Source organism: Coregonus clupeaformis, chromosome 11 (genome assembly GCF_020615455.1).
Source record: "Coregonus clupeaformis isolate EN_2021a chromosome 11, ASM2061545v1, whole genome shotgun sequence".
NCBI classification, from domain to species: domain Eukaryota; kingdom Metazoa; phylum Chordata; class Actinopteri; order Salmoniformes; family Salmonidae; genus Coregonus; species Coregonus clupeaformis.
Genome location: NC_059202.1, coordinates 33,454,734 through 33,482,527, shown reverse-complemented (window position 1 = coordinate 33,482,527; position 27,794 = coordinate 33,454,734). Strand labels below are relative to the sequence as shown.

General features: G+C 43.0%; 1 protein-coding gene across 1 annotated transcript; it reads left to right on the top strand.

The window, feature by feature from the left end:
* The first annotated feature begins 83 nt into the window (after positions 1-83).
* On the top strand, positions 84-27,794 carry LOC121577314 (retinal homeobox protein Rx1-like). The gene is made up of 4 exons (XM_041891078.1): positions 84-379; positions 12,231-12,617; positions 24,261-24,514; positions 26,041-27,794. Exons 2-4 carry the CDS (start codon positions 12,344-12,346, stop codon positions 26,482-26,484), a joined length of 972 nt encoding a protein of 323 aa, XP_041747012.1. The 5' UTR covers positions 84-379; positions 12,231-12,343; the 3' UTR covers positions 26,485-27,794.

Sequence of the window (27,794 nt, the reverse complement as noted above, 5' to 3'; positions counted from 1 at the left end):
AATCATTCTTAAAGGGGAAGGATTCCAATTAATAAACCTCTTTAATCCCCTCGTTTTATTTCCATTCACCAGCACCACCAGAACTACTCTCTGAGCTTTGGAAAGACTAGGTGTATAGCCTGCAACAAAACCACATTAGTTGTCAAGCTTGTTTTATGCACACACTTTTTGTGTCAGCATATTATACACATGGATTGTGAAGAGAGGCTATAGAGAAGATGCAAGGTAGCCTAGAATAGACAGAGGGTGAGACTTGTGTGGCTTTGGTGTGAAGTGTAAAGGACAAGGGTGTGAGCTGCCTCAGTAGTTGAAGTGCAGTGTTGGAGGAAACAGGTGGAATTTTGACAGTCCTTGCTGAGCGCACGTCATTTCTTCAGAGGTAGGTTCAAACCGATATTACTCTTTCATTTGTTGTGACATTTAACCTACTATAAAATAAAGATTAACATTTTAAATAATATTCGCCTAACATAATGTCTCTATATGACATTTAAATCTTAGGAGGTGGACACTGAAAGTGAGAATGCTGTTAGCATTGGAAATGACGCTTCTTTTCCACAGAGTATAGAATTGTTTTACAGTATCAGTGAAATATACAGACAAAGATTGTGGATTTTAAGAACTTTGCGTTGTAGGCTAATTTATATATTTTACTACAATAATGATACTAGTGCTTAAATAAACTCTAAACGTGCTCTTGAATGTCATTCACATTTGTAAAATGTAGGGCCTAATTCAATTTGGTTCATTTCGCATTTGGGCCATTTACGTTTTTGTATATTTAAATCAGTAAAGAGTCTCTTACTTCTACTGTACGAAACTATTTATGACAATTTAAAAAAGTATATATGGTTCGTTATACTCATATTTTGCCCAATACGTTTTTTTTCTCCATCAAATTTAACTTTTGTCCTAAACTTCAGGGTGTGGACCTGTCATCTCATTATAAACTTGCTAAATATATGTAGGCCTAAATAAGATATTTCAGAGAGCAACTGGTATAGACTAGATTTGACGTGTTAATACTGTATAAGGGGGGTTTCACGAAAATGGTGTCCTTTTGACCAGCCAATGGAAAAATATACACTACCATTCAAAAGTTTGGGGTCAACAAATGTCCTTGTTTTCGAAAGAAAAGCAATTTTTTTGTACATTACAATAACATACAATTGATCAGAAATATAGTGTAGACATTGTTAATGTTGTAAATGGCTATTGTAGCTGGAAACGGCAGATTTTTAATGGAATATCTATGTAGGCGTACAGAGGCCCATTATCAGCAACCATCAGTCCTGTGTTCCAATGGCACGTTGTGTTTGCTAATCCAAGTTTATCATTTTAAAAGCTAATTGATCATTAGAAAACTTTTGCAATTATGTTAGCACAGCTGAAAACTGTTGTGCTGATTAAAGAAGCAATAAAACTGGCCTTCTTGAGACTAATTGAGTATCTGGAGCATCAGCAATTGTGGGTTCGATTACAGGCTCAAAATGGCCAGAAACAAAGAACTTCTGAAACTCGTCAGTCTATTCTTGTTCTGAGAAATGAAGGCTATTCCATGCGAGAAATTGCCAAGAAACTGAAGATCTCGTACAACGCTGTGTTCTACTCCCTTCACAGAACAGCGCAAACTGGCTCTAACCAGAATAGAAAGAGGAGTGGGAGGCCCTGGTAAACAACTGAGCAAGAGGAGAAATACATTAGAGTGTCTAGTTTGAGAAACAGACGCCTCACAGGTCCTCAACTGGCAGCTTCATTAAATAGTACCCGCAAAACACCAGTCTCAACGTCAACATTTCTAAGTGACCCCAAATTTTTGAACGGTAGTGTAATATATATATACAGTGGGGAAAAAAAGTATTTAGTCAGCCACCAATTGTGCATGTTCTCCCACTTAAAAAGATGAGAGAGGCCTGTAATTTTCATCATAGGTACACGTCAACTATGACAGACAAATTGAGGAAAAAAAATCCAGAAAATCACATTGTAGGATTTTTTATGAATTTATTTGCAAATTATGGTGGAAAATAAGTATTTGGTCACCTACAAACAAGCAAGATTTCTGGCTCTCACAGACCTGTAACTTCTTCTTTAAGAAGCTCCTCTGTCCTCCACTCGTTACCTGTATTAATGGCACCTGTTTGAACTTGTTATCAGTATAAAAGACACCTGTCCACAACCTCAAACAGTCACACTCCAAACTCCACTATGGCCAAGACCAAAGAGCTGTCAAAGGACACCAGAAACAAAATTGTAGACCTGCACCAGGCTGGGAAGACTGAATCTGCAATAGGTAAGCAGCTTGGTTTGAAGAAATCAACTGTGGGAGCAATTATTAGGAAATGGAAGACATACAAGACCACTGATAATCTCCCTCGATCTGGGGCTCCACGCAAGATCTCACCCCGTGGGGTCAAAATGATCACAAAAATCCCAGAACCACACGGGGGGACCTAGTGAATGACCTGCAGAGAGCTGGGACCAAAGTAACAAAGCCTACCATCAGTAACACACTACGCCGCCAGGGACTCAAATCCTGCAGTGCCAGACGTGTCCCCCTGCTTAAGCCAGTACATGTCCAGGCCCGTCTGAAGTTTGCTAGAGTGCATTTGGATGATCCAGAAGAGGATTGGGAGAATGTCATATGGTCAGATGAAACCAAAATAGAACTTTTTGGTAAAAACTCAACGTGGCTGGGTCTTTCAGCATGACAATGATCCCAAGCACACCGCCCGGGCAACGAAGGAGTGGCTTCGTAAGAAGCATTTCAAGGTCCTGCAGTGGCCTAGCCAGTCTCCAGATCTCAACCCCATAGAAAATCTTGATAGTCCGTGTTGATAGTCCGTGTTGCCCAGCGACAGCCCCAAAACATCACTGCTCTAGAGGAGATCTGCATGGAGGAATGGGCCAAAATACCAGCAACAGTGTGTGAAAACCTTGTGAAGACTTACAGAAAACGTTTGACCTGTGTCATTGCCAACAAAGGGTATATAACAAAGTATTGAGAAACTTTTGTTATTGACCAAATACTTATTTTCCACCATAATTTGCAAATAAATTCATAAAAAATCCTACAATGTGATTTTCTGGAAAAAAAATTCTCATTTTGTCTGTCATAGTTGACGTGTACCTATTGTGATGTCACGAGAGGCTACACAGCTTTCAGCGGGATTGCTCAAGTAGTGCAAGGAGACCAGGTTCAACCAAAACAAGGATTTTATTAAAGGTCTTGGGAAACTAACGAAAGTATAACACAATTCTGTTCTCTGGTGGCTCTTTAAGGGTTAACAGTTCAGGGATGTCTCTTCCACATCCAAAATCATAACTCTCCCTCGCTCAAATAACTTTTCCCCAGTCTTACTGTATTCCACGTTGCAGCTAGTGGCCAACCCAGCAAAAACGTCCTTCCAAATGTCCCACACGTATTTCCACAGGTGCATATATCCAAAGGTGAGTATTTCCCAAAGGTAAGTATCTCCAAATCCTTATATTCCTCATGGAAGTGGACATGCAGCACTCTTGTCCTCCAGAGAGCCCAGCTTGGAGACCGTGTCTCTTCCCTTCAACAAACCTTCAGCTCATCAGCTCCTGATTGGTTTCAGCTGCGTGGGAAGATTGGCCATAGAGGGTTGGAGTTCCCGACCATACCAGCAGATGGAGCCATAGCTGTCTGGGTTTGCAGCCATCTCAGGGGGATGTAACGTCCCTCCAGGACACAGCCTCTCGTGACATCACACATCCCCCTCCTCGGGACCGACGTCCTCGTCGGGGTAAAGGCAGCGAAGAAGGCATCACGCCGGGAGAGGGCGTCCGCATTGCCGTGGTGCTTGCCAGACTGCTCTCTCTTCAACTCCTCCAACTCTAGGACCAGGGACTCAGCCTCCTGTTGTCTCTCCTTGAGTTTCTTACTGAACGCATCAGCCTTGGTTTTAGCAGAGTTTAGCTTCTGTTGAGCAGCTTTCAGTTCCTTCTCTCTCTCTGCCTCCGCATTCTTCATCTTGTTCTCCAACACCTTGTACTTCTCCTCTGCCTTCTTCTGGACCTCCTTACTACTGCGCAGGGTCTCCTCACACTCCTCGATGGTCCTGCGCAGCCTCTCCAGCTCCTCCTGTTGCTTAGGGAAGGAGCTCTGTTGGAGTTTAGCCTGGAGGATATCTAACTCTTCTGTCTTCATGTCTAACTGTTGCTTTAACAAACGATACCTCTCAGCGGTCCCCTTCAGACCAGACAGTTCTTTGTCCAGATTCTGTAGCTCCGTCTCTGTGTCGGTCTGGGCACCTGCCATCCCTATCAGAGCCCGGGCGGGAGTGAGTAACTCGGAGGATTGCACCGGAGCCTTCCCAGGATGAGTCTTGCCTCTCCGTTTCCGAGGTACTCGGGTTATCCTCTCCTGAGACTCTCTCCAGAGTGGGTAAAAGGCTGGGCAGTCTCGTCCAATTAGGACAGGGACGGGGAGGGAATCAACCACCCCCGCCGTCGTGTGTATGGTTCCCCGTGTGCTGGTCATTGTAAGTTCAGTAATGGGGTATTCTCTGGTGTCCCCATGGACACAGGAAACTGGGAGGACTTTCCCCGGGGTCAGACACGTTGGGCCCACCAAATCCTTACGCACCAGGGTGGCCCGGCTACCAGAATCCAGTAAGGCCTCCACATCATGGTGATTCACAGTTACCGGGCAGGTGGGGGGTCGATCTGGGCCGCCATCTACGACTCCCAAGAGCGAGGCAAAACGATGTGTGGGTGCTGAGCTGGAGGACTCCGCAGTGGGCATAGGTTCATCGGCTGGTTTCCCACACTGCCAGGAGATATGTCCCATCTCCCCACACCGGTAACACTGTCGAGGTTCCCCATCCTGGTGTACTCTTCTTGGACCCGCCTGGTTTCTGGCTCCCCCTGGAGCCGGGATAAGTCCTGACGTGGCTGGGTTCGAGACCCTGGGGTCCTTTGGACGGGTTCTTCCCATTTGTGGTGGGGCCGCACTCCTGGGGTCTTTTCGGAAGCATTCAGCATCTCCGCTGTGGCCTGGTACTTTTCCACAGCTTCCACGGTCAGATCCGCCGTGGTCAAGGCCTGTTGACTGATGAACCGTTTTGCCTCATAAGGCAGGGCGCGTAGGTAACGATCCACCACAACGGCCTCCACCACCGCCGCTGCTGTATTCCTCTGCGGATCCAGCCATTTCCTTGCGATTCGGACAAGTTCATGCATCTGCGCCCGAGGAGGTTGGTCCGGTTGGAAGGTCCAACTGTGAAAGCGCTGGGCCATACCAAACTTTGTGAGTCCATATCTGCTGAGGATCTCCGACTTCAGGGCATCATAGTCAGTAACCTGGTCAGGGCCCAGGTCCCGGACAGCATTCAGCGCTTCCCCGGTTAGAAAGGGGGCTAACAGACCAACCCACTGTTGCTTGGGCCAGGCTTCCCTAGTGGCCGTGGCCTCAAATGCATGCAGGTATGCCTCAATGTCATCGGTAGCTCCCATCTTAGATATAAAGTCACTTGCCTTTATTGGGCGGGTATTTTGGACCACCCTCTGTCTCTGCAACTGCAATTCCTCTGCCTTCAGAAGGTTGGCTTTCTTTGCTCCTCCAAGAGAGCCACGTTTGCTTGCATCTGGGCTTGCTGGCCAGCAACAAGGGCTTTCAATATGTCCTCCATTTCAGTCGGCGGGGAGCCTACGGCCAACTTGGAAAACTGGGTGATCAAACCTTCGGTATCCTCCTCTGACATGCACTATTAACGCTTGAGCGTGCCCGTATTCTCCACCATCTGTGATGTCACGAGAGGCTACACAGCTTTCAGCGGGATTGCTCAAGTAGTGCAAGGAGACCAGGTTCAACCAAAACAAGGATTTTATTAAAGGTCTTGGGAAACTAACGAAAGTATAACACAATTCTGTTCTCTGGTGGCTCTTTAAGGGTTAACAGTTCAGGGATGTCTCTTCCACATCCAAAATCATAACTCTCCCTCGCTCAAATAACTTTTCCCCAGTCTTACTGTATTCCACGTTGCAGCTAGTGGCCAACCCAGCAAAACGTCCTTCCAAATGTCCCACACGTATTTCCACAGGTGCATATATCCAAAGGTGAGTATTTCCCAAAGGTAAGTATCTCCAAATCCTTATATTCCTCATGGAAGTGGACGTGCAGCACTCTTGTCCTCCAGAGAGCCCAGCTTGGAGACCGTGTCTCTTCCCTTCAACAAACCTTCAGCTCATCAGCTCCTGATTGGTTTCAGCTGCGTGGGAAGATTGGCCATAGAGGGTTGGAGTTCCCGACCATACCAGCAGATGGAGCCATAGCTGTCTGGGTTTGCAGCCATCTCAGGGGGATGTAACGTCACTCCAGGACACAGCCTCTCGTGACACAGCCTCTCGTTTGTTTGCAATTACAGAGATTATACGTGCGGCAGGTAGCTTAGTGGTTAAGAGCGTTGTGCCAGTAACCGAAAGGTCGCTGGTTCTAATCCCTGAGCCGACTAGGTGAAAAATCTGTCGATGTGCCCTTGAGCAAGGCACTTAACCCTAATTGCTCCTGTAAGTCGCTTTGGATAAGAGCGTCTGCTAAATGACTAAAATGTAAAATGTAAATGTAATACGTTTCCTGTAGGTCTTGACCAGGTTTGCACACACTGCAGCAGGGATTTTGGCCCTCTCCTCCATACAGACCTTCTCCAGATCCTTCAGGTTTCGGGGCTGTCGCTGGGCAATACAGACTTTCAGCTCCCTCCAAAGATTTTCTATTGGGTTCAGGTCTGGAGACTGGCTAGGCCACTCCAGGACCTTGAGATGCTTCTTACGGAGTCACTCCTTAGTTGCCCTGGCTGTGTGTTTCAGGTTGTTGTCATGCTGGAAGACCCAGCCACGACCCATCTTCAATGCTCTTACTGAGGGAAGGAGGTTGTTGGCCAAGGTCTCGCAATACATGGCCCCATCCATCCTCTCCTCAATACGGTGCAGTCGTCCTGTCCCCTTTGCAGAAAAGCATCCCCAAAGAATGATGTTTCCACCTCCATGCTTCACGGTTGGGATGGTGTTCTTGGGGTTGTACTCATCCATCCTCATCCTCATCCACGGCGAGTGGAGTTTAGACCAAAAAGCTCTATTTTTGTCTCATCAGACCACATTACCTTCTCCCATTCCTCCTCTGGATCATCCAAACTTCAGACGGGCCTGGACATGCGCTGGCTTGAGCAGGGGGACCTTGCGTGCGCTGCAGGATTTTAATCCATGACGGCATAGTGTGTTACTAATGGTTTTCTTTGAGACTGTGGTCCCAGCTCTCTTCAGGTCATTGACCAGGTCCTGCCGTGTAGTCCCTCACCTTCCTCATGATAATTTATGCCCCACGAGGTGAGATCTTGCATGGAGCCCCAGACCGAGGGTGATTGACCGTCATCTTGAACTTCTTCCATTTTCTAATAATTGCGCCAACAGTTGTTGCCTTCTCACCAAGCTGCTTGCCTATTGTCCTGTAGCCCATCCCAGCCTTGTGCAGGTCTACAATTGTATCCCTGATGTCCTTACACAGCTCTCTGGTCTTGGCCATTGTGGAGAGGTTGGAGTCTGTTTAATTGAGTGTGTGGACAGGTGTCTTTTATACAGGTAACGAGTTCAAACAGGTGCAGTTAATACAGGTAATGAGTGGAGAACAGAAGGGCTTCTTAAAGAAAAACTAACAGGTCTGTGAGAGCCGGAATTCTTACTGGTTGGTAGGTGATCAAATACTTATGTCATGCAATAAAATGCAAATTAATTACTTAAAAATCATACAATGTGATTTTCTGGATTTTTGTTTTAGATTCCGTCTCTCACAGTTGAAGTGTACCTATGATAAAAATTACAGACCTCTACATGCTTTGTAAGTAGGAAAACCTGCAAAATCGGCAGTGTATCAAATACTTGTTCTCCCCACTGTATATATACATACATTCATACAGTTTCTCACAAAAGTGAGTACACCCCTCACATTTTTGTAAATATTTGAGTATATCTTTTCATGTGACAACACTGAAGAAATGACACTTTGCTACAATGTAAAGTAGTGAGTGTACAGCTTGTATAACAGTGTAAATTTGCTGTCCCCTCAAAATAACTCAACACACAGCCATTAATGTCTAAACCGCTGGCAACAAAAGTGAGTACACCCCTAAGTGAAAATGTCCAAATTGGGCCCAATTAGCCATTTTCCCTCCCCGGTGTCATGTGACTCGTTAGTGTTACAAGGTCTCAGGTGTGAATGGGGAGCAGGTGTGTTAAATTTGGTGTCATCGCTCTCACACTCCCTCATACTGGTCACTGGAAATTCAACATGGCACATCATGGCAAAGAACCCTCTGAGGATCTGAAAAAAAGAATTGTTGCTCTACATAAAGATGGCATGGGCTATAAGAAGATTGCCAAGACCCTGAAACTGAGCTGCAGCACGGTGGCCAAGACCATACAGCGGTTTAACATGACAGGTTCCACTGAGAACAGGCCTCGCCATGGTCGACCAAAGAAGTTGAGTGCACGTGCTCAGCGTCATATCCAGAGGTTGTCTTTGGGAAATAGACGTATGAGTGCTGCCAACATTGCTGCAGAGGTTGAAGGGGTCAGCCTGTCAGTGCTCAGACCATACGCCACACACTGCATCAAATTGGTCTGCATGGCTGTCGTCCCAGAAGGAAGCCTCTTCTAAAGATGATGCACAAGAAAGCCCGCAAACAGTTTGCTGAAGACAAGCAGACTAAGGACATGGATTACTGGAACCATGTGCTGTGGTCTGATGAGACCAAGATAAACTTATTTGGTTCAGATGGTGTCAAGCATGTGTGGCGGCAACCAGGTGAGGAGTACAAAGACAAGTGTGTCTTGCCTACAGTCAAGCATGGTGGTGGGAGTGTCATGGTCTGGGGCTGCATGAGTGCTGCCGGCATTGGGGAGCGACAGTTCATTGAGGGAACCATGAATGCCAACATGTAATGTGACATACTGAAGCAGAGCATGATCCCCTCCCTTCAGAGACTGGGCCGCAGGGCAGTATTCCAACATGATAACGACCCCAAACACACCTCCAAGACGACCACTGCCTTGCTAAAGAAGCTGAGGGTAAAGGTGATGGACTGGCCAAGCATGTCTCCAGACCTAAACCCTATTGAGCATCTGTGGAGCATCCTCAAATGGAAGGTGGAGGAGTGCAAGGTCTCTAACATCCACCAGCTCCGTGATGTTGTCATGGAGGAGTGGAAGAGGAGTCCAGTGGCAACCTGTGAAGATCTGGTGAACTCCATGCCCAAGAGGGTTAAGGCAGTACTGGAAAATGAAGGTGGCCACACAAAATATTGACACTTTGGGCCCAATTTGGACATTTTCACTTAGGGGTGTACTCACTTTTGTTGCCAGCGGTTTAGACATGAATGGCTGTGTGTTGTGTTATTTTGAGGGGACAGCAAATTCACACTGTTATACAAGCTGTACACTCACTACTTTACATTGTAGCAAAGTGTCATTTCTTCAGTGTTGTCACATGAAAATATATACTTAAATATTTACAAAAATTTGAGGGTGTACGCACTTTTGTGAGATACTGTATATACAGTTGAAGTCGGAAGTTTACATACACTTAGGTTGGAGTCATTAAAACTTGTTTTTCAACCACTCCACAAATTTCTTGTTAACAAACAATAGTTTTGGCAAGTCGGTTAGGACATCTACTTTGTGCATGACACAAGTAATTTTTCAAACAATTGTTTACAGACAGATTATTTCACTGTATCACAATTCCAGTGGGTCAGAAGTTTACATACACTAAGTTGACTGTGCCTTTAAACAGCTTGGAAAATTCCAGAAAATTATGTCATGGCATTAGAAGCTTCTGATAGGCTAATTGACATAATTTGAGTCAATTGGAGGTGTACCTGTGGATGTCTTTTTTAGGCCTACCTTCAAACTCAGTGCCTCTTTGCTTGACATCATGGGAAAATCAAAAGAAATCAGCCAAGACCTCAGAAAAAAAATTGTAGACCTCCACAAGTCTGGTTCATCCTTGGGAGCAATTTCCAAATGCCTGAAGGTACCACATTCATCTGTACAAACAATAGTACGCAAGTATAAACACCATGGGACCACGCAGCCGTCATACCGCTCAGGAAGGAGACGCGTTCTGTCTCCTAGAGATGAACGTACTTTGGTGCGAAAAGTGCAAATCAATCCCAGAACAACAGTAAAGGACCTTGTGAAGATGCTGGAGGAAACAGGTACAAAATTATCTATATCCACAGTGAAACGAGTCCTATATCGACATAACCTGAAAGGCCGCTCAGCAAGGAAGAAGCCACTGCTCCAAAACCGCCATAAAAAAGCCAGACTACAGTTTGCAACTGCACATTGGGACAAAGATCGTACTTTTTGGAGAAATGTCCTCTGGTCTGATGAAACAAAAATAGAACAGTTTGGCCATAATGACCATCGTTATGTTTGGAGGAAAAAGGGGGATGCTTGCAAGCCGAAGAACACCATCCCAACCGTGAAGCACGGAGGTGGCAGCATCATGCTGTGGGGGTGCTTTGCTGCAGGAGGGATTGCTGCACTTCACAAAATAGATGGCATCATGACGAAGGAAAATTATGTGGATATATTGAAGCAACATCTCAAGACATCAGTCAGGAAGTTAAAGCTTGGTCGCAAATGGGTCTTCCAAATAGACAATGACCACAAACATACTACACAAACATACAGGTACACCTCCAATTGACTCAAATGATGACAATTAGCCTATCAGAAGCATCTAAAGCCATGACATAATTTTCTAGAATTTTCCAAGCTGTTTAAAGGCACAGTCAACTTAGTGTATGTAAACTTCTGACCCACTGGAATTGTGATACAGTGAATTATAAGTGAAATAATCTGTCTGTAAACAATTGTTGGAAAAATTACTTGTGTCATGCACAAAGTAGATGTCCTAACCGACTTGCCAAAACAATAGTTTGTTGACAAGAAATTTGTGGAGTGGTTGAAAAACAAGTTTTAATGACTCCAACCTAAGTGTATGTAAACTTCCGACTTCAACTGTATATATGGTCAGATAATAGTCAATTAAACCCCTTAACAATGTAAATCAACATAATTGACAGCTTAATGTATTTTGATATTTTCTACATTAAATAAATAAAAAATGCTTGTGTTGCCTCTTTGTCACTGGTGTTACTTATGTTTTAATGACAATTCAGGCTTTCCAGAATGTAATTTGACTATTTAATTTGCATATATAATCAACGACAGAGAAGGTTAATGATAATATTAAGAAATGTTTTTGATTATTAATAATTTACTTTAAACAAAACACATTTCTATAATAACACCAGTGAAGGTAACACCAGTGACAAATCTTCAAACTATTCTGTTAAAACCAGCAGGAACAGTAACACCAGGGATGGTACCACCAGTGACAAATCTGCAGAAAATATATAATATCTAAGATTGTGACCACAGTAGCTCAAACCACACTTCTTAAATTGGAAATAAAAACTTTATTATGTGATTTGATCAATTATTTTAATGAAATATCCTTTTCCGCTTTCTATAAACTGTGACACACCTTAAGGCTTTGCATGAAATTAACAAATGAATCATCAAATTGTCATGTTCTATGATATTTAAAAAACATTGTTTGCAATATAACTGTCTTACATATGTTTTATTAACAATAGAACAATGTGCCATTATCTGACATTTAAGTGTTTTTTCTGGTGGTGGGACAGGAAAGACACAATTTTCATAGAAGAACCCATAATAATAGTAAAGTCTATAATAATAATAATAATAATAATATGCCATTTAGCAGACGCTTTTATCCAAAGCGACTTACAGTCATGCGTGCATATTTATTTATTTTTTTTGTGTATGGATGGTCCCGGGGATCGAACCCACTACCTTGGCGTTACAAGCGCCGTGCTCTACCAGCTGAGCTACAGAGGACCACACTATCACATCAATCACACACAAAGATAAACTCCAGTGATAGATACATACCATATACCCCTTTAACTATTGCTCAGATTTTCTAAAACATTTTGTTGCTGATATTTTGTTGATATTGAATAGACTAAGTTAATCAAATGATTAGTACATTATTATCATCATCAGAATAGTAGTGGTAGTGAGAGTGTTGGAATATTTTCATGTGGCTCTACTAAATGGCAAAGACTGGCTTCTGATCATGTGATGACTTGGACTGTGTTTTGCATGTGCAGAGAACTTGTGGAGGACATCACTTTAAAACTCATCCTTGGACCTGTTCCTTCACGAAGCCGAGCAAAGTCTACTTTTCCCTGCTAAAGGATAGAGAAAGCGTCCGAACATCCGAATGCATTTATCATTGGATAACATGAGCATGGTGGACGACAACTGCCTCTCGCCCAGTAACTTCCACGAGATGGTGAAAGGAGGGGGCGCGGCGATGGGCGGCCGTGTCCACAGCATTGATGTAATCCTGGGCTTCAGCAAAGACCAGGACCCCCTGCTCACCCCCTCTGGGTGTCCAGGACCCCACAAAGTGGGCTTGGATGGCCTGGGGGACCCTGGGAAGCAGGACCTGTCACACCCATATGGGCACCTCACAGAACATCAGAACTACCATGGTTAGTCTCCCCGTAGTGAGATAAACACTCCACTGGGCAAATTGTATATCACAGATCTGATTCTGTGGCATTTACGCATGGCTCAGAATGTATAAGGCCATAACACATTGACACATTTGCTGGTCTTCATAAGTTATCAAGCCCTGTCTGATAGGAACATGTTGAATGTAGAAAGCAACTAATGCAGGATAAGTGCAAGGAATTTACTTTATTGACCGTCAGCCCAAGGGGAAATGTATCTGTCATAGGCATTATAATAAGACACAATACAGACATACAGTGGTTCTATGCATTAAAACATTTACACCTACAATATGGATAGGGAAGATGGCATGAGAGATACAGTGGGGGGAAAAAGTATTTAGTCAGCCACCAATTGTGCAAGTTCTCCCACTTAAAAAGATGAGAGAGGCCTGTAATTTTCATCATAGGTACACGTCAACTATGACAAACAAAATGAGAAAAAAAAATCCAGAAAATCACATTGTAGGACTTTTAATGAATTTATTTGCAAATTATGGTGGAAAATAAATATTTGGTCAATAACAAAAGTTTCTCAATACTTTGTTATATACCCTTTGTTGGCAATGACACAGGTCAAACGTTTTCTGTAAGTCTTCACAAGGTTTTCACACACTGTTGCTGGTATTTTGGCCCATTCCTCCATGCAGATCTCCTCTAGAGCAGTGATGTTTTGGGGCTGTCGCTGGGCAACACAGACTTTCAACTCCCTCCAAAGATTTTCTATGGGGTTGAGATCTGGAGACTGGCTAGGCCACTTCAGTACCTTGAAATGCTTCTTACGAAGCCACTCCTTCGTTGCCCGGGCGGTGTGTTTGGGATCATTGTCATGCTGAAAGACCCAGCCACGTTTCATCTTCAATGCCCTTGCTGATGGAAGGAGGTTTTCACTCAAAATCTCACGATACATGGCCCCATTCATTCTTTCCTTTACACGGACCAGTCGTCCTGGTCCCTTTGCAGACAAACAGCCCCAAAGCATGATGTTTCCACCCCCATGCTTCACAGTAGGTATGGTGTTCTTTGGATGCAACTCAGCATTCTTTGTCCTCCAAACACGACGAGTTGAGTTTTTACCAAAAAGTTCTATTTTGGTTTCATCTGACTATATGACATTCTCCCAATCCTCTTCTGGATCATCCAAATGCACTCTAGCAAACTTCAGACGGGCCTGGACATGTACTGGCTTAAGCAGGGGGACACGTCTGGCACTGCAGGATTTGAGTCCCTGGCGGCGTAGTGTGTTACTGATGGTAGGCTTTGTTACTTTGGTCCCAGCTCTCTGCAGGTCATTCACTAGGTCCCCCCGTGTGGTTCTGGGATTTTTTCTCACCGTTCTTGTGATCATTTTGACCCCACGGGGTGAGATCTTGCGTGGAGCACCAGATCGAGGGAGATTATCAGTGGTCTTGTATGTCTTCCATTTCCTAATAATTGCTCCTACAGTTGATTTCTTCAAACCAAGCTGCTTACCTATTGCAGATTCAGTCTTCCCAGCCTGGTGCAGGTCTACAATTTTGTTTCTGGTGTCCTTTGACAGCTCTTTGGTCTTGGCCATAGTGGAGTTTGGAGTGTGACTGTTTGAGGTTGTGAACAGGTGTCTTTTATACTGATAACAAGTTCAAACAGGTGCCATTAATACAGGTAACGAGTGGAGGACAGAGGAGCCTCTTAAAGAAGAAGTTACAGGTCTGTGAGAGCCAAAATCTTGCTTGTTTGTAGGTGACCAAATACTTATTTTCCACCATAATTTGCTAATAAATTCATTAAAAATCCTACAATGTGATTTTCTGGAGAAATAAAATCTCAATTTGTCTGTCATAGTTGACGTGTACCTATGATGAAAATTACAGGCCTCTCTCATCTTTTTAAGTGGGAGAACATGCACAATTCGTGGCTGACTAAATACTTTTTCTCCCCACTGTATTCCTCACATTATTCCAACCTGGACTCAGGGGTAGACGTAACATAGTAAATGTAAATTCAGTATACTCCAATTAGTATGATATGTTTCGTATTGTATGTATTAATTTGTGGATGTCCATCATCCATTTCATACATGTTACGAATTACAATTCGTATATGTTATGATTTGCAATTCCTACAATATGTTATGAATTTGAAAAATGTATGATATGTTCCAAATTCCAATTGGCTAACGTTAGCTAGGTACCTAACATAAGCGAGGTGGTTAAGGTTAGAGTTGAGGTTAGGAGTTAGGTTAATGGGTTAAGGTTAGGGTTACAGGGCTGCCAACATTTGAAGATACAGTTGAAGTCGGAAGTTTACATACACTAGGTTGGAGTCATTAAAACTCGTTTTTCAACCACTCCGCAAATGTCTTGTTAACAAACTATAGTTTTGGCAAGACGGTTAGGATATCTACTTTGTGCATGACACAAGTAATTTTTCCAACAATTGTTTACAGACAGATTATTTCACTTATAATTCATTGTATCACAATTCCAGTGGGTCAGAAGTTTACATACACTAAGTTGACTGTGCCTTTAAACAGCTTGGAAAATTCCAGAAAATGATGTCATGGCATTAGATGCTTCTGATAGGCTAATTGACATTATTTGAGTCAATTGGAGGTGTACCTGTGGATGTATTTCAAGGCCTACCTTCAAACTCAGTGCCTCTTTGCTTGACATCATGGGAAAATCAAAAGAAATCAGCCAAGACCTCAGAAAAAAAATTGTAGACCTCCACAAGTCTGGTTCATCCTTGGGAGCAATTTCCAAACACCTGAAGGTACCATGTTCATCTGTACAAACAATAGTATGCAAGTATAAACCCCATGGGACCACGCAGCCATGATACCTCTCAGGAAGGAGACGCGTTCTGTCTCCTAGAGATTAACGTACTTTGGTGCGAAAAGTGCAAATCAATCCCAGAACAACAACAAAAGGACCTTGTGAAGATGCTGGAGGAAACAGGTACAAAAGTATCTATATCCACAGTAAAACGAGTCCTATATCAACATAACCTGAAAGGCCGCTCAGCAAGGAAGAAGCCACTGCTCCAAAACCGCCATAAAAAAGCCAAACTACGGTTTGCAACTGCACATGGGGACAAAGATCGTACTTTTTGGAGAAATGTCCTCTGGTCTAATGAAACAAAATAGAACTGTTTGGCCATAATGACCATCGCTTTGTTTGGAGGAAAAAGGGGGTGGCTTGCAAGCCGAAGAACACCATCCCAACCGTGAAGCACGGGGGTGGCAGCATCATGCTGTGGGGGTGATTTGCTGCAGGAGGGACTGCTGCACTTCACAAAATAGATGGCATCATGAGGAAGGAAAATTATGTGGATGTATTGAAGCAACATCTCAAGACATCAGTCAGGAAGTTAAAGCTTGGTCGCAAATGGTCTTCCAAATGAACATGACCCAAGCATACTTCCAAAGTTGTGGCAAAATGGCTTAAGGACAACAAAGTCAAGGTATTGGAGTGGCCATCACAAAGCCCTGACCTCAATCCTATAGAAAATATGTGGGCAGAACTGAAAAAGCGTGTGCGAGCAAGGAGGCCTGCAAACCTGACTCAGTTACACCAGCTCTGTCTGTCAGGAGGAATGGGCAAAAATGCACCCAACTTATTGTGGGAAGCTTGTGGAAGGCTACCCGAAATGTTTCACCCAAGTTAAACAATTTAAAGGCAATGCTACCAAATACTAATTGAGTGAATGTAAACTTCTGACCCACTGGGAATGTGATTAAATAAATAAAAGCTGAAATAATTCATTCTCTCTACAGTCGTGGTGAAAAGTTTTGAAAATGACACAAGTATTGGTCTTCACAAAGTTCGCTGCTTCAGTGTTATGAAACATTTTTGTCAGATGTTACTATGGTATACTGAAGTATAATTACAGGCATCCATAAGTGTCAAAGGCTTTTATTGACAATTACATTAAGCTTAAGCAAAGAGTCAATATTTGCAGTGTTGACCCTTCTTGTTCAAGACCTCTGCAATCCCCCCTGGCATGCTGTCAATTAACTTCTGGGCCACATCCTGACTGATGACAGCCCATTCTTGCATAATCAATGCTTGGAGTTGGTCAGAATTTGTGGGTTTTTGTTTTTCCACCCGCCTCTTGAGGATCGACCACAAGTTCTCAATGGGATTAAGGTCTGGGGAGTTTCCTGGCCATGGACCCAAAATTGTGAGTGATCCCACTCCCTTGGCTGAGAAGCAACCCCACACATGAATGGTCTCAGGATGCTTTACTGTTGGCATGACAAAGGACTGATGGTAGCGCTCACCTTTTCTTCTCCAGACAAGGTGTTTTCCGGATGCCCCAAACAATCGGAAAGGGGATTCATCAGAGAAAATGACTTTACCCCAGTCCTCAGCAGTCCAATCCCTGTACCTTTTGCAGAATATCAGTCTGTCCCTGATGTTTTTCCTGAACAGAAGTGGCTTCTTTGCTGCCCTTCTTGACACCAGGCCATCCTCCAAAAGTCTTCGCCTCACTGTGCGTGCAGATGCACTCACACCTGCCTGCTGCCATTCCTGAGCAAGCTCTGCACTGGTGGTGCCCCGATCCCGCAGCTGAATCAACTTTAGGAGACGGTCCTGGCGTTTGCTGGACTTTCTTGGGCGCCCTGACGCCTTCTTCACAACAATTGAACTTCTCTCCTTGAAGTTCTTGATGATCCGATAAATGGTTGATTTAGGTGCAAACTTACTAGCAGCAATATCCTTGCCTGTGAAGCCCTTTTTGTGCAAAGCAATGATAGCGTTGTGCCAGTAACCGAAAGGTCGCTGGTTCTAATCCCCGAGCCGACTAGGTGAAAAATCGGTTGATGTGCCCTTGAGCAAGGCACTTAACCCTAATTGCTCCTGTAAGTCGCTCTGGATAAGAGCGTCTGCTAAATGACTAAAATGTAAAAAAAATTAAAATGTAATGACGGCACGTGTTTCCTTGCAGGTAATCATGGTTAACAGAGGAAGAACAATGATTTCAAGCACCACCCTCCTTTTAAAGCTTTCAGTCTGTTATTCTAACTCAATCAGCATGACAGAGTGATCTCCAGCCTTGTCCTCGTCAACACTCTCACCTGTGTTAACGAAGGAATCACTGACATGATGGCAGCTGGTCCTTTTGTGGCAGGGCTGAAATGCAGTGGAAATGTTTTTGGGGGGATTAAGTTCATTTTCATTGCAAAGAGGGACTTTGCAATTCATTACAATTCATCTGATCACTCTTCATGACATTCTGGAGTATATGCAAATTGCCATCATCAAAACTGAGGCAGCAGACTTTGTGAAAATTAGTATTTGTGTAATTCTCAAAACTTTTTTGACCACGACTGTACTATTATTCTGACATTTCACATTCTTAAAATAAAGTGGTGATCATAACTGACCTAAGACAGGGAATTTTTACTAGGATTAAATGTCAGGAATTGTGAAAAACTGAGTTTAAATGTATTTGGCTAAGGTGTATGTAAACTTCCGACTTCAACTGTAGCTTGGAGTGAGATTTCCTATCGTGAATGTCAGTGGCTCCATCCCCTAGTCTGGGGGGCCACTTGGTTTGAAGATACTTTGAGATTATTTGGGCATGAGATTTAGAGTATGCTAATTGGGGGACATTGATTTACATTGGTTTTTGGTTAGAAAATTATAATATTAACAGTTGGTGACAGTGGCTAACCATAGGATGGATTGCAGTCTCTCCTTGTCCACTATCCCTTTAAAATAGGATGGTAGAAAATCCTGCCTAGAGGTAGCTCTCCCATAGGGTAGGCCACCCCGGATTTATGTTTCCCAAATCATGTGGGTTTGAATATGTTCATGTGATATCTGATTTATACAAATTACCCCACATTCAAGACAAATCTAATGAATATCAATCTTCAGGTGGTTGAGGCTGATTTGTAAAACCTTGCCATCATCTTACTTTACATAGGCAAGATCTTTTGCATTTCTGCCTACCATTTCTGCCTAGCAGCTTGTGCACAATACTAAAATGACAAAACAGGATATTTGAGGCATAAAGGGGCATTTCAATATAGCCTTTTCTCATTTTATGTAGCCTATATTCAACACTGTCCATGAATGCTTACAAGAATGCATAGCCATCATTGCAATTTCTAAATAGATCTTTTGAATTTTCAAAGACAAATAAAATAATACCAGTATGGGGAATAACAGTAGTGTTCTTGCACACTAATTAGTATATATTTTAGCCCATTATAGGGGATGGGAATTGTTCTAATGACTTACATCAGCTATTGTGATTAATTAAAAATATAAAATCTCCTGAAGACAAGATGGCATAGTCTAAATCTGCCCCTACATCCAACCCAAATTATCTTTCAATGTATTGTCTGCCCACGAGAATCAGTTACACATTTGGGTTCGCAATCTGTTTGGGTAAAGTCATGTTCATAGTTAGACAAATCAGGTCACCCTGACAAAATTCCTGCTGAATGCTGCCTTTTCGATATTACAGCCTAATGAACCTAGTGCTAAATTGCCAATGACCGACCAAACGAGGTGAATAATATAGCCTATGGATCTGGGCTCATGTAAGTGGTGGATTAAATCACTAGTATCACATACTGTCAAAAGGAAGCATTCTGCTACAGGGACAGGAGTGACAGCAAATAATGTTGTTGACAATTATGTAAAAACCACGCTACAAGTTGCCTTGCTGCTCTTTTGAAAATTGAGTTCATAAACTTTGTTCAGTAGGCCTAGAGAACGAACGTGCCTGTCCAGTCTACAGTTGCTGCCTACTCCACTCTAATCGTGAGGGGCGTTTCTTTGCAAACGCTCATCAAATTGCCTTCGTCTCGGACCACTAAACCAATCACACGCTTCAGTCTGCCGCAGTTCACAGTGCGGTGGCAGGAAAATTATGGATATCTTGGGAGAAGCTGCCGCGGTTACAATGCTCGTGATGTACCCTACACCCAAACGAGGGCATTGCGTTCATCCACCTCTGGCCTGCTAGCCCTCCTACCTCTACGGAAGCACAGTTCCCGCTCAGCCCAGTCAAAACTGTTCGCTGCTCTGGCACCCCAATGGTGGAACAAGCTCCCTCACGACGCCAGGACAGCGGAGTCACTCACCACCTTCCGGAGACACTTGAAACCCCACCTCTTTAAGGAATACCTGGGATAGGATAAAGTAATCATTCTAACCCCCCCCCAAAAACAAAAATATATACATATTGTAAAGTGGTTACCCCACTGGCTATAAGGTGAATGCACCAATTTGTAAATCGCTCTGGATAAGAGCGTCTGCTAAATGACGTAAATGTAGAATAACGCACTGAATGATTAATTAGAAAATAAAAGCAGTACTTTTTTCAATGCGTGAGAAATAAGAGGTGTGGCATGTGAGCGTGGGAAAAGGGTCAAATACGTGAGAGATGGCAGTACTGGGATTACGGTTAGGGGAAGAGAGCCGAAGTAGTTGCAAAGTACCTCAAAAGTAGCAAGTAGTTGCAAAGTTGCTAATTAGTTAAAACAAAGTTGTCAGATGAGATTCGACCCCTTTGGGGTTGCTAGTTAATCTACTTTGGTTTTGCCTGTTTTATGTAACCATATTAAACGTAGCATATACTAATTTGAGTGTAGCGGTTACGTTCTCCGCGCAATCAGATGGGGAACTAACAAAGTGTCACTAAAAACAACCAAAACAAAACAGGTGGGGTTCTAGGAGGGGTTCTGAAAGACACTCATGGGGGTGTCCACTGAAAGTTGATTATCAACAACTAGGACCTAAAAGACACCCGCCATGAGCGGCCACCAAACTTATAGATGGGAAGCAATCCAAAAAGTTGAGCAAAATGAAAACAGGGAAGATCAGATAAAGGATAGTTTTTTTTTTTTAAATCAAATAGGGAGAGCCAACTAAAGATGTTAACCCTCCACATCTCTCAAGCCAACTGGAGCGCCAGCCGCTCTTAAATATCACCTGTGCCCCCATCTTCTGACTAATGAGATGACAAGCCAGCACAGGTGTATCACATACTGACTGACGAGGTGACACCAATTGGTGATCCAACGTGCTGACGTCCAACCTGGAAATATAAATGGAAAAACCAAAACCGAACCTTTAATACTAACCTTTAATTTAGTGGACCACAGAGTGTGTAGGAGGACGCGTGAACTTGCACACTTCCCTTTGTCTTTTAGTGATGTAATGATTTGCATATTTACTTAAGTCATTAAGATTTTATTATTTCCATTGCATCAATGTGTTGAGGCAACGATGACCTCAATGGCTGCATTAGTTGTAGCCTTGCAGACGGTCTGGGTAGTTTCTCATCAGAGGTGTGCTCACAGAATTAAATTGAACATTATATTGTATCTCTATAGGGGTACTGTAAATGACATGTTGCCGTACCTTGTAAAATGGTGAAATCATGCTTATTTTGAGAGATAAATCACAAAACAAGATGGTGAGGGTGTTTCATCCCAAATCCCATTCCCTTGTGGAATTCCCCTAATCTTCTCTTGGACACAGATGAAATTGAACAGTAGTGCAGTTTCATGTTATTAACATTTCATCTCCGCATGCAATGTGGGCTGTCTTTTAATCTCTGGCAGTTTTTACATCCTGGTTCTATGGGGTCAAAAAAAAAGGTTTGGTGAAACATGCAGCACAAATCAGCATTTGTCATGATTCATGAAATTACAAAGTATTTGTAAGTGTCTTATAATATGGTTGTACCAATTGACTAAAATATTATCATTAATGTTTAATTTACATTACATTTACATTTTAGTCATTTAGCAGAAGCCCTTATTCAGAGCGACTTACAGTAGTGAGTGCATATATTTTCGTACTCTTTCGTACTGGTCCCCGTGGGAATCGAACCCACAACCCTGGCGTTGCAAGCACCATGCTCTACCAACTGAGCACTTGGTATTCAGTACTAATTTACATGTCCTTAACACATAACTAACTTGTAATAACAGCAAAGCGCACACGCAAGTCCTAAAATGGTACATCTCCTCAACGCACACACACAGCACACGAACCGACCAGCGCCCAAAGTTTGTGAGAAAGCTCACCTTATCTGCCGGCCTCTTGAGCGGGAGTCACTTCGTAGCTCATGAATGGAACGCTGAAGAGACGCAACACGTCCCAAAAATCCTCGTCGCCATTCTGTGGTGTCGAGACAACGATGCTGATATGCTGTGTAGACAAGAAATCCGCTGACACTGTCCTTGATTATAATGGTTTATTACATCAAAGATTACAGTATCAATTTACAGACTCCTGCAGAAATCCGGAGAATAACTGACCCAATCTCTAATATGTTATTCTCCCCGTCCTTTGTTCAAAACATGGTATTTATATCCTATGTAACATAAGATGGGTGGTTTTTGATAGACCAATCCCTGGCCTCCACATATCTCCAAATGTCCTCTATTCCAAGAAGCCTATGTAGTAATGCTTTCCAGATGTTTCAGCAAAGCAGAGTAAAGTTCATCTATCACACCATTTGCAAACGTCAGCAAAATCATAGACTTTCAGATACTACACGTCTGAATGGGCACTTCGTACTACATAGCATCACTTTGTCCCCTCCACATTGAGGTTTGCTGCTGGACTGTTAACATGTCAAGGTCTTTAGACGGGTGGTTCCATCAGTCTGACAGGCAGGGAGCTGGTCACTGAACCCAGCCTGACCACTCCATTGTGTCACTATGGGCATTGTCAATGGCTGTTAATGAGAGAAAGATCAATAGACCCAAAAAATACGTCTAGCTGCCCCTGTCTGATAATTGAAGGTTTTGCTTGGCTTTCTGTCCTGATTCTATCAAGCACTGGTTTGATATGAAGATTAATTTAGCAGGGTTTGATAATGGTCGGAATCCACTAGTGGGTTTACAGTTGGTTCCTACTGGGTCATGGGTTTGAACTGGGCTGGGGCTAGCCATGTTTGGTTTGGTGACGGTGCAAGAAAGTTTTATTCATCATGTTTTGGCTAAGCATTGTAAAACGAAGCTCCCAAAGAATCCCTATCCCTCCATGTGCCAAACGGGTAGCTATAAAGTTATGTGGTCAATGGGAACTGATAATGAAAATCACCCACAATATTAACCCAAACTGACACACTCTTACTTTTATGTCTGGGGCAAATTATAGAATTGACGTGTTTGAAGTGTCCCAATAGATAATTTGTATACCGATATTTTATTATACAGTACAGGACTAATGCATAGATCACTGCTATGATGGCAGATGCGTAGAGGGTGCAACTGATCTGATGGTCATTTTTGTGCCCGATTTAATTTGATTACCCTTTGAAAAAGACTAATTCAACACATTGACAGCATGTTACGGCTTTACCCATTTCCTTGTATTGTTTACAGTATTCTCCTGATTATGAAGCTGATACAAATGAAGGTCCTACGTAGATTAGAGTTAAGTATACATGGACGCTATCAGAGGAAATAACAGGCTGCATCTGTTTCCCTCTGAAGATTAGTAAGAGGGAAATCTGCAGTGAAAGCCTTAGCAAGTCCGTGCCATGTACAGATGTAGGATCTTAATTTGATCACTCTGTTGCAGGAGAACCTTCCTGCAATGCAGGAAATTTCGAACTTGTAGTGTGTTTGAGGTTTAAAAATAATTCTGAAGTTTGTAATTTCCACTTAGAAATTTCAGACTTGATTTTCCCTTACGAAAAATGTATCAACCCCTACAAAAATGTCCATTAATTATAATCCACATAATAATTCACATTTCCTGTTGCTGCAGGATTACTTTCCTGCTGCAACAAACTGGCTCAAATTAAGATCCTACATTTGTATGCTGTTCATGTATGCTTTGTTACAAGGCAGAAGGACAATCAACATGTCTTTGCATGCATAGAGTAAGACACACTGCTTTGACACCTGCAACATACAGTAATCTGACATGTCTCGTTAAAAACTACAACATATCCATATCTGATGATATCCGTTTCTTTAGATTTACAGGAACCTGGGATTGCCTCTTCATCTTCTCCACTGGTTTTCTGTACTGTGCTACTGCTAACCTAGATGCCAGCCTATAGGTCTACCACAAACAATTTGAATCTCCATCAACTTGCTAAGGGCTAATTTTAAGTGTCACGTTGAAGTACATTGGTCAACCTCCTTTTGTCAACTTCAGCTTCGTTGACCTACAGTAGCCTATTGTTGCAGGTGTCAAATAAATGTGTGCTCTACTGGAAAGTTGTCAGAACATACACTGGTCAAATTATTAATGGGTTGTGGAGCTCATTTGAATATCCCATGTTTTCAGCTTTTGTCCAACCCTTATAACTCTTCAACAGCTAGACCTTTCTTCACCATCTCTTTCATTGATTGGTCATTCCCATTGGCCATTCACTCACATGTGATTACAGAAATTGTGAAAAATCTCTGTCTAGCCAAGACAGACATGTTGATTAGACATAACATATGGCTGATGATAGGAGAGCCTAAAGCCAACAGTTGGCTAACAAGCTAACGATACTTAACTGTGTAAAGCTTAAAAAAAGAACAACTTACATTTACAGTGAAAGTCAAACAAGCTTGTTTGGGTAAATCAAAAGGAGTCAAAGTAACTTTGTTAATGGATTAAGCAAATGTGAATCTCTTCTTTCTCCCTATGGGCTCTACAGATTCAGTACTGTACTCAGATAAGTGTGATGGCGACATGAGTGAGCTGAGGAAGAGTGTGGAGAGCGACAGTGGGAAGAGTCCGGAGCCCTGCGAGGAAGAGCGGCCCAAGAAGAAGCACCGACGCAACCGCACCACCTTTACCACCTACCAGCTGCACGAGCTGGAGTGTGCCTTTGAGAAGTCCCACTACCCTGATGTGTACAGCCGTGAGGAGCTGGCTATGAAGGTTAACCTCCCTGAAGTCAGAGTTCAGGTAGGTTTGTCCACCACCATTGTTACTGGTACTGTGCTGTGCTCTGGTCAACTCCTCTGATTTTCTGGCAAATCATTGTGACAACAGCAGTTAGCAGTGAGCTCACATTTGTACAAATCTGATCAGGTACAACCTTGGTCCAATGTGAATTCTTCCCCTCGGTAAGTTGATTCGAGCTGAATACAGTGAACAAATTGCTAATGTTTTCTAATGAAAAACCTCACTGGGTCAGAAGTACCTTTTTTCAGTCTTTAGATAATAATCATGAGTGATTACTTATTAACTTTCGGGCAGATTTCTAGATCCTCAGGAGCTTCGAGGTCACTCACAGCAGGCATTGTACTATGAATACAAGTGACAAAGCAAGCCATGTCGTGTCCCCACTGGCACAGATCTCTGGTTTTCTGAGGATAGACATTAGAAGCTTGTCTTAGCAGAGTCTAAGGGCAAAGTATTAAAGCAGGTTGAAATGATTTAAGATTGGCCTGTACAGGTTAAATACTCCATGCTGTAAATACAACTATAGCTGTTGTGCACGCAGGCCCTGGGGCAAATCATTAGAACTCACTATAATGGGCAAATTGATTCTTTTCCCAAATCAACAATTATATAAATACCATCTCTTAATTTGTTTATGATTATTTATTTAGATGGTTTATTTGAAAAGGGACAGATACTGTACAAAACATTGACATTATGGACTTCTGCTGCTGAGGAATGATAGGACATTATACCTAAGGCCTCTAAGATGTTCCACATCAGAAGATTAGCATGCCCATAGGTGCTCAGAGGCTCCAATAGGTGCCAAACGTTCAAGTGTCACTGTCCAAGCCTTGCTGACAATGGATCGGGTCCCAGGTTCTCTAGGGCAGGAATCTTCAAGTATATTCAGCCACGGGCCGATTTTTTGTTGAGCGGATGGTCGGGGGGCCGGAACATAATTAAACATAATTTGCAGACTGCAAATTGACCACAAGAAGCCCAAACAGATATAATATTTGACTAAAACATAATAATTTCAAACCTTGCTTACATTTGTATACAATCACATGTCTCTCTATCATGCGTGGGAATACTTGGGAACATATTTCCTAAATAAAAATCACTTGGAGCTGATTTCCTGGTGTTTTTACAGTCTTTTATGTCCGACGATGAAAATTCAAAGAAAATTGGGAAACCCTGCTGTAGGGACATTCAATAAAATGTGCAAGGTGTTACATACAGCAGGGTGGAGGGCCAAGTGTAGGTCAAGGCAATTGAAGATCTCATAGGGTTGCAAAACTCCAGGAACTTTCAATAAATTCCCTTATTCCAGAAAATCCTGGTTGGAGTATTCGGGATTTCCTGCTTACTCCCTCCTGATTCCAACCGAGAGTTCAGGAAAACCAATTTGATACCAAGCCACCAAAATAGGTAGCTTGATAATGCTAATATTAGCACTAAACTAACCCCATTTGGCATCAGTTGAAATGCTCTGTGCTGTAAATACTCAACCCTATAAATCCAAACCCTCTACCTTCTTCTAGGTGTGGTTTCAGAACCGCAGAGCCAAATGGAGGCGCCAGGAGAAGATTGACGCCAGTACCATGAAGTTGCACGACTCACCCATGCTCTCCTTCAACCGGCCGCCAATGCACAGCAACATGGGGCCCATGAGCAACTCCCTCCCCCTGGACCCTTGGCTGACCTCCCCTCTGTCCATCGCCACCCCAGTTCACAGCATCCCAGGCTTCATGGGCCCAGGCCAGGGCCCGCAGGGAGGCTACCCCAGCCACAGCTTCCTCAACAGCCCTCCACCCATGGGCCAAGGGATGCAGTCCATGGCACCTCCTCCGTACCAGTGTTCCGGTCCCTTCACCGACAAGTATCTGATGGAGGACGTGGACCAGAGGAGCTCCAGCATCACAGTGCTGAGGATGAAAGCCAAGGAACACATCCAGTCCATGGACAAAACCTGGCAGCCCATGTGATGGGATATTGAAACTGTGTTTCCAGTCATGATTGGGGTTTTGGGTCCATGCTAATGCATTTTTCCATGCAACAGGATTGCAGTGATGGCACCGACAAATGCACAGTTATGACTCCTGATGTCTAAGATTTCCAGCACCAGCGACCTTTATACTAGAATGGTTCTTGGTCTCTGTTTTGAGTTCCTTTTCTACTAGTAATGTGAAGGATTGGAAATTGATACATATTTTGTGTGCCACCATCCAGAAAGGACCCTATGACTCAGAATGTCAAGAAAGGCCTCGCAAATTTAAATGAACAAGCAACCATTTTCCAAAAGGACTGCAGGGACTGCTCAAGTTAACTGAGTTATGGTGGAAGGCAGCGAAACACAAGTGTTACTTGATTTTTTTTTAGATTAACTTTTATGAAGCAACTGGAACAAAGATTCCACTAGACACTAACTGCCCTTTATGGCAACTTTTTGATTTTGATCCTCATCTCAAGGTTTGGATGTCGTAACCAAGGCAACAAATACTTCCTTCTCAGTATTCCTGTAAAAATGCAAACACTGTACACGCTAGTTAAGTCTGTAATGCAGATAACCCAGACTGTCCATTTGTTAATTTTGTTACTCATTATTATTTTACTTTTTGTAAGAGTAGTTTTAATGTTTTGTACCTTGCTGTTAGCCATAAATCTAATAATTAAGTCCCCTCCAGATTATTTCATTCTGTAGAGTGCTCACACACAGTCACATTTAACTCTGCAAATTAAGGTTTGTGTATTTTTCTAATTAATCCAATTGTCTAATTTGTCATGAATGTTACTGGTCAATTAACCAGTCATTCTCTCAGTATTTGTGAATGGACATGCCATGTCTCACATAATAGTTGTTGAAGGTTGCGGCGGTGTGAATCACTATGTCTATGACCCTGAAACACAGAATCATTCATCCAGTTATGATGGTCAGGTTATTTCAACACCTGGAGAAAAAGAAAACCACAGCCACCTCTGAAGAAGGGGAACACTATATTTCTGTCTGTAGTAACTGCAGTTACAGTAGAGAGCCTCTGTCCACTCTGTGGGTTGTGGGGTCATGGTTGATATGTCCTGGCTCTGGCTGGAGTACGCTTTCAGCTGAGGATGCGTAAGACAATCTGTCATGCTATTTAATTTGAAAAGATGTGAACACCTTTTAACACTCAATTAACTCAACTGAAAGTGTCTTAATTGACTTCATTGATGATTGTCCTGAGACTGCATACACACACAAACACTCCAGACTGCACACACACACAAACACTCCAGACTGCACACACACACAAACACT